Source organism: Pseudophryne corroboree, chromosome 6, assembly GCF_028390025.1.
Source record: "Pseudophryne corroboree isolate aPseCor3 chromosome 6, aPseCor3.hap2, whole genome shotgun sequence".
Taxonomy (NCBI): Eukaryota; Metazoa; Chordata; class Amphibia; order Anura; family Myobatrachidae; genus Pseudophryne; species Pseudophryne corroboree.
Genome location: NC_086449.1, coordinates 472,339,336 through 472,347,032, shown reverse-complemented (window position 1 = coordinate 472,347,032; position 7,697 = coordinate 472,339,336). Strand labels below are relative to the sequence as shown.

The following is a 7,697-nucleotide window of genomic DNA, read 5'->3' as shown; positions in this document are numbered from 1 at the left end:
CCTCCTAGGGTGGACAAGGCGCTAACACGCTTATCTAAACAAGTGGCGTTACCCTCTCCTGAGACGGCCGCACTTAAAGATCCATCAGATAGGAGGATGGAAAATATCCAAAAAAGTATATACACACATGCAGGTGTTATACTACGACCAGCTGTAGCGACTGCCTGGATGGGCAGTGCTGGGGTAGTTTGGTCAGAGTCCCTGATTGAAAATATTGATACCCTGGACAGGGACAATATTTTACTGTCGTTAGAACAAATAAAGGATGCATTTCTTTATATGCGTGATGCACAGAGGGATATCTGCACACTGGCATCACGGGTAAGTGCTATGTCCATTTCGGCCAGAAGAGCTTTATGGACGCGACAGTGGACAGGCGATGCGGATTCAAAACGACATATGGAAGTTTTGCCGTATAAAGGGGAGGAGTTATTTGGAGTCGGTCTATCAGATTTGGTGGCCACGGCTACAGCCGGGAAATCCACCTTTCTACCTCAAGTCACTCCCCAACAGAAAAAGGCACCGACTTTTCAACCGCAGCCCTTTCGTTCCTTTAAAAATAAGAGAGCAAAGGGCTATTCATATCTGCCACGAGGCAGAGGTCGAGGGAAGAGACAGCAACACGCAGCTCCTTCCCAGGAACAGAAGCCCTCCCCGGCTTCTACAAAAGCCTCAGCATGACGCTGGGGCTTCTCAAGCGGACTCGGGGACGGTGGGCGGTCGTCTCAAAAATTACAGCGCGCAGTGGGCTCACTCGCAGGTAGATCCCTGGATCCTGCAGATAATATCTCAAGGGTACAGGTTGGAATTAGAGACAGATCCACCTCGCCGTTTCCTGAAGTCTGCTTTACCAACGTCCCCCTCCGAAAGGGAGACGGTTTTGGAAGCCATTCACAAGCTGTACTCTCAGCAGGTGATAGTCAAGGTACCTCTTCTACAACAAGGGAAGGGGTATTATTCCACTCTTTTTGTGGTACCGAAGCCGGATGGCTCGGTAAGGCCTATTCTAAATCTGAAGTCCTTGAACCTGTACATAAAGAAGTTCAAGTTCAAGATGGAGTCACTCAGAGCAGTGATAGCGAACCTGGAAGAGGGGGACTTTATGGTATCCTTGGACATCAAGGATGCGTATCTCCACGTTCCAATTTACCCCTCACACCAGGGGTACCTCAGGTTCGTTGTACAAAACTGTCACTATCAGTTTCAGACGCTGCCGTTCGGATTGTCCACGGCACCTCGGATCTTTACAAAGGTAATGGCCGAGATGATGATTCTTCTTCGAAGAAAAGGCATATTAATTATCCCATACTTGGACGATCTCCTAATAAGGGCGAGGTCCAGAGAACAGCTAGAGATGGGATTAGCACTGTCTCAAGAAGTGCTAAAACAGCACGGGTGGATTCTGAATATTCCAAAATCCCAGTTAATGCCGACAACTCGTCTGCTGTTCCTAGGGATGATTCTGGACACGGTTCAGAAAAAGGTTTTTCTCCCGGAGGAAAAAGCCAAGGAGCTATCCGAGCTTGTCAGAAACCTCCTAAAACCAGGAAAGGTGTCTGTACATCAATGCACAAGAGTCCTGGGAAAAATGGTGGCTTCTTACGAAGCAATTCCATTCGGCAGATTCCACGCAAGAATTTTCCAAAGGGATCTGTTGGACAAATGGTCAGGGTCGCATCTTCAGATGCACCTACGGATAACCCTGTCTCCAAGGACAAGGGTGTCTCTTCTGTGGTGGTTGCAGAGTCCTCATCTATTGGAGGGCCGCAGATTCGGCATACAGGATTGGATCCTGGTGACCACGGACGCCAGCCTGAGAGGCTGGGGAGCAGTCACACAAGGAAGAAACTTCCAGGGAGTATGGACGAGCCTGGAAACGTCTCTTCACATAAACATTCTGGAACTAAGAGCAATATACAATGCTCTAAGCCAGGCAGAACCTCTGCTTCAGGGAAAACCGGTGTTGATCCAGTCGGACAACATCACGGCAGTCGCCCATGTGAACAGACAGGGCGGCACAAGAAGCAGGAGTGCAATGGCAGAAGCTGCAAGGATTCTTCGCTGGGCAGAGAATCATGTGATAGCACTGTCAGCAGTGTTCATCCCGGGAGTGGACAACTGGGAAGCAGACTTCCTCAGCAGACACGATCTTCACCCGGGAGAGTGGGGACTTCATCCAGAAGTCTTCCACATGCTGGTAACCCGTTGGGAAAGACCAATGGTGGACATGATGGCGTCTCGCCTCAACAAAAAACTGGACAGGTATTGCGCCAGGTCAAGAGATCCGCAGGCAATAGCTGTGGACGCGCTGGTAACGCCTTGGGTGTACCAGTCGGTGTATGTGTTTCCTCCTCTGCCTCTCATACCAAAAGTATTGAGAATTATACGGCAAAGAGGCGTAAGAACGATACTAGTGGTTCCGGATTGGCCAAGAAGGACTTGGTACCCGGAACTTCAAGAGATGATCACGGAAGATCCGTGGCCTCTACCTCTAAGGAGGGACTTGCTTCAGCAGGGTCCCTGTCTGTTTCAAGACTTACCGCGGCTGCGTTTGACGGCATGGCGGTTGAACGCCGGATCCTAAAGGAAAAAGGCATGCCGGAAGAAGTCATTCCTACTTTGATTAAAGCAAGGAAGGAAGTAACCGTGCAACATTATCACCGAATTTGGCGAAAATATGTTGCGTGGTGCGAAGATCGGAGTGCTCCGACGGAGGAATTTCAACTGGGTCGATTCCTACATTTCCTGCAATCAGGATTGTCTATGGGTCTCAAATTGGGATCTATTAAGGTTCAAATTTCGGCCCTGTCGATTTTCTTTCAAAAAGAATTGGCTTCAGTCCCTGAAGTCCAGACCTTTGTTAAGGGAGTGCTGCATATACAGCCTCCTGTGGTGCCTCCAGTGGCACCGTGGGATCTCAATGTGGTTTTGGACTTTCTAAAATCTCATTGGTTTGAACCACTAAATAAGGTGGATTTGAAATATCTCACTTGGAAAGTGACCATGCTTCTAGCCCTGGCTTCTGCCAGGAGAGTATCAGAATTGGCAGCTTTATCTTACAAAAGCCCATATCTGATTTTCCATTCGGACAGGGCAGAACTGCGGACTCGTCCGCATTTTCTCCCTAAGGTGGTGTCAGCATTTCATCTGAACCAGCCTATTGTAGTGCCTGCGGCTACAAGTGACTTGGAGGACTCCAAGTTACTGGACGTTGTCAGAGCATTAAAAATATATATTGCAAGGACAGCGGGAGTCAGAAAATCTGACTCGTTGTTTATATTGTATGCACCCAACAAGATGGGTGCTCCTGCGTCTAAGCAGACGATTGCTCGTTGGATCTGTAGCACAATCCAACTTGCACATTCTGTGGCAGGCCTGCCACAGCCTAAATCTGTAAAGGCCCACTCCACAAGGAAGGTGGGCTCATCTTGGGCGGCTGCCCGAGGGGTCTCGGCATTACAACTTTGCCGAGCAGCTACGTGGTCAGGGGAGAACACGTTTGTAAAATTTTACAAATTTGATACTCTGGCTAAGGAGGACCTGGAGTTCTCTCATTCGGTGCTGCAGAGTCATCCGCACTCTCCCGCCCGTTTGGGAGCTTTGGTATAATCCCCATGGTCCTTTCAGGAACCCCAGCATCCACTAGGACGATAGAGAAAATAAGATTTTACTTACCGATAAATCTATTTCTCGGAGTCCGTAGTGGATGCTGGGCGCCCATCCCAAGTGCGGATTATCTGCATAAATTGTACATAGTTATTGTTAACTAATTCGGGTTATTGTTGAAGGAAGCCATCTTTCAGAGGCTCCGCTGTTATCATACTGTTAACTGGGTTTAGATCACAGGTTGTACGGTGTGATTGGTGTGGCTGGTATGAGTCTTACCCGGGATTCAAAATCCTCCCTTATTGTGTACGCTCGTCCGGGCACAGTACCTAACTGGAGTCTGGAGGAGGGTCATAGGGGGAGGAGCCAGTGCACACCACCTGATCGGAAAAAGCTTTACTTTTTGTGCCCTGTCTCCTGCGGAGCCGCTATTCCCCATGGTCCTTTCAGGAACCCCAGCATCCACTACGGACTCCGAGAAATAGATTTATCGGTAAGTAAAATCTTATTATATATATATATATATATATATATATATATATATATATAAATAATACAAATTTCTGGGGCTGTAATCATGAAGTATAACTGGACAATGTTCCAGTTGTGACTATGGTATAACACAAATTGTATGTAGACTTTCTCAGAGAATGAGAGAGACTACAGTATTGCAGGTAAATCTTCTGCGTCAGCTAATGGGCCCTACACTGGCAGATGATACTGCACGATATGAACGTTCTCGTTCATTAATGAACGAGAACTCGTTCATATCGTTCAGTGTGGAGGCACCAGCGATAAACGATGCGCGGCCCCCCACTCGTTCATCGCTTATGCCCCGTCGCTTGTGCATGCAGGCCAGTATAGACGATCTCGTCCATATTTGCCTGCACGGCTATGGAGCCGGGTGACGGGGGGAGTGACCCCGTCACTAACCCCTCGCCGCTGGGTCGCCCGTTGGCCGTATCCGCTGTCGGGTCACCCGTCGGCCGTATCCGCCGTCGGGCAGCTCGGCGGCGGATCTATCAGTGTGTAGGGCCCATAAGGATTGGGGACATTTTTATGGGAGATTAACACAAGATTTTGCTCTTGAGAGAGAGAGAGAGGTGTCTCAATCTTTTTCATATAAACATGAAGCTATTAAATACACACCTTCACGTACAATACCTGCAGTCTCTGTAGCCTTTTATCTCAACATATTCCTTCAGTGGAAGACGTATCCTTGAATTGATTTTATTAAGGCAGAACATTAGCTGGTTTTACTAAACATTCTTCAACTCGTATATAACCCTAGCAAGTAACCATAACAATGGCTGTTTGTGGATAGGTGCTTAATGAATGCTAGGAGTATGATTAGTCACAATGCAAAGTAAGCTCACCCAACAGGGAAGCAGGGCCAGTCCGATTGTTTGTTTTGACCCCTGTAAAGGCTCGCATTCATGGGCAGATGTGGGGAGAGATGTGTGCTGAGCGAACTGCTGAGCACACATCTCTCCCCCGTTCAGCACAGCGCGATGTGTGCTGGGGGGGCGCGCTCATTTCACCCAGCGGGTGAAATGAGCGACCTACTAGATTGAGCCTGCATGCAGGCCAGTCTAGCACCAGCGAAAGAGCCACGCATTGCTGTCGCTGTGGGGGCTACACACGGACAGATCATGCTTAAAATCTAAGCAATCTAGTGAGATTGCTTAGATTATCGCTCCGTGAGTACCCCCCTTAAATTTTTCTCTGTGTGGAATGAGATGGTTTGTGTATGCCACCACATGTAAATTAGGTAAAACAATGTAATCTCTCAAATAACATGTCAGGATTAATGCAGCAGCTTTTGTATATATTTGATTTATATGTAAATCAACAACTGATAGTACAAGTTCCTAATATCCCTGTATAACAAGTGATATAGTTTTCATTAGTTCTATCTATCTCTATCACTTAACTAACGTCTATTTTGAATCTTGATCAACAGGGCAGTTATCGGAGAAATTGATGAAGAGACGGACTCTGCTCTGGATCTGGGGAATATTAGAGCAGAACCTTTGAACTCTGTTGTAAATTGAAAGATGTTAATATAAATCTAGAGCTGTACATGACTTGAAGAAACTTTTTTTTGTTACAAACTAATGCATTTGGATTATCGCCATATTCTACGTACATGTTTTATTGTGACTGTATTTTAGTTATGTAAATTAAAATGTTTGTACATTTTTATTTACTGAAACTGCTTCTTTACTCTTATGGGAACATAACATTTCATTTATACCATACTATGAATCCTGCTTTATTTCTCTAGCATCCCTAAGGGATATTGGGGGAACTAGTATGATGGGGTATAGACGGGGTCCAAAGGAGCCAGTGCACTTTAAATTTCTAAAACTGGGTGAGCTGGCTCCTCCCCTTTATGCCACAGGCAGTTTAGAAAAAAGTGCCCTCAGGAGGGGATGCACATCTCTGCAGCTCCAGAGAGTTTTCTTCAATTTTCTTTTAAACTTTTATTATTTACGGTATGCTGTCTGGGCAACAGCATACCTGTGCCGTGAGAGTTAGGTGGTGGAGCTGCCACCAGCCTTTCGAGGTGCAGAGACTGTTCCCCGCTGCAGGACCTCTGTCCTGAGGGGTTGTTGTTCAGTGGGACACTGCGCCTTAGCTGTCACAGCTGCAGCACGCCGCACACTCCTAACGCGGCCTGAAGGTGACATCGGTCGTGAGTACAAACCGGGGTCCCCCGTGTAGAACTGGCACAAAAGGGCTTGATTAGCACTTGTGTGATGTTTTAAGCTATGTAGGAGACTTTGCCGGTATAAATATTCATTATAGCTTCGGCGCCATTTGAGGGGGCGGAGTTAACTCAGAGCGGGACCTGAGGCATTTTGGCGCCTTAATCCTGCTTACTGCAGCCATCTACAGCACACACAGCGCTTCCTGCCTCACAGGACACGCTGGGAAACTGGTACAGGGTGTAGCAAAGGGGGAGAGCTGCTTATGTACACTATTCTGATCCTCTGTAGGACAAAAATTGTTAGTGTTTACTGTGTTTTAGAAAGCTGACAGCCTCACTGGGGCTGTGCAGCTCATATTGTGCTGGTGTCCTCTCTTTATCTGTATCTCCTCACACATACAGTAGGGCAGGCTTGCATTCTAACTGTGTGTATGTTGTTGTGCTTACTGTGAAATATGGGTACACACAAGCTTTGCTGTGTATGTCACTCCAGATTCTCTCCATTATCTAATGATTCTGTTTCCTGTGAACAATGCAGTCAGTCTTCACAAATCAGTGAAGGGGCTGGGGGAGGGGGTCCAGAGCCCCACTGGTTAGGGTCTCTTAAGATTATGATGTCAGATTTGTCTTCCCAGCTCACTGCTAATATGCAGAAGACTCAGTTACTAAAACAAGCTGTTGAAGATTTAGCTGCTAGGGCAGATGCACAGCCCCTCCTCTCATGCAGGTCCACAGAAGCGTGGTTTACCTGCTCTGCTGTCTGATAAAGATGATGATATTAAAGATGATGGGGATGACCTGGATCCCGATTCTACTCAGGGTATTGAACCCCTCATTTCTCATACATCCTAGAGGATGCTGGGGACTCCAAAAGGACCATGGGGTATAGACTGATCCGCAGGAGCTTGGGCACACTATAAAGACTTAAACTGGGTGTGTACTGGCTCCTCCCTCTATGCCCCTCCTCCAGACCTCAGTTAGACTTTGTGCCCAGGAGTGATGGTACACACACTAGGGGAGCTCTCCTGAGTTTTTGTAAAATACTTTTTTGTTAGGTTTTTTATTTTCAGGTAGACCTGCTGGCTACAGGCTCCCTGCATCGTGGGAGTGAGGGGAGAGAAGCAGGACCTACTTCTTCTTAGTTTAAAGGCTCTGCTTCTCGTCTACTGGACACCATTAGCTCCAGAGGGTTCGATCACTTGGTGCGCCTAGCTGCTTGTTCCGGGAGCCACGCCGTCAATTCCCTCACGGCAGCCTGAAGAAAGAAGCCGGGTGAGTATGTGAAGAACAGAAGACATCAGTGACGGCAGAAGACTTCAGTAACGGAGGTAACAGATCGTGCTACGCTCCATGCTCCCACACACCAACGGCACTCACA

The 7,697-nt window shown here is 47.5% G+C and overlaps 1 protein-coding gene across 2 annotated transcripts in view; it reads left to right on the top strand.

The window, feature by feature from the left end:
* LSM8 (LSM8 homolog, U6 small nuclear RNA associated) overlaps window positions 1-5,811 on the top strand; it is a 100,684-nt gene extending 94,873 nt beyond the window's left edge. For both annotated transcript variants that reach the window (XM_063930474.1, XM_063930475.1), the window contains one exon: window positions 5,570-5,811. In XM_063930474.1, coding sequence (XP_063786544.1) covers window positions 5,570-5,660 — 91 coding nt within the window. In that variant the 3' untranslated portion in view covers window positions 5,661-5,811. The remainder of the gene's footprint in view (window positions 1-5,569) is intronic.
* The last annotated feature ends 1,886 nt before the right edge of the window (window positions 5,812-7,697 follow it).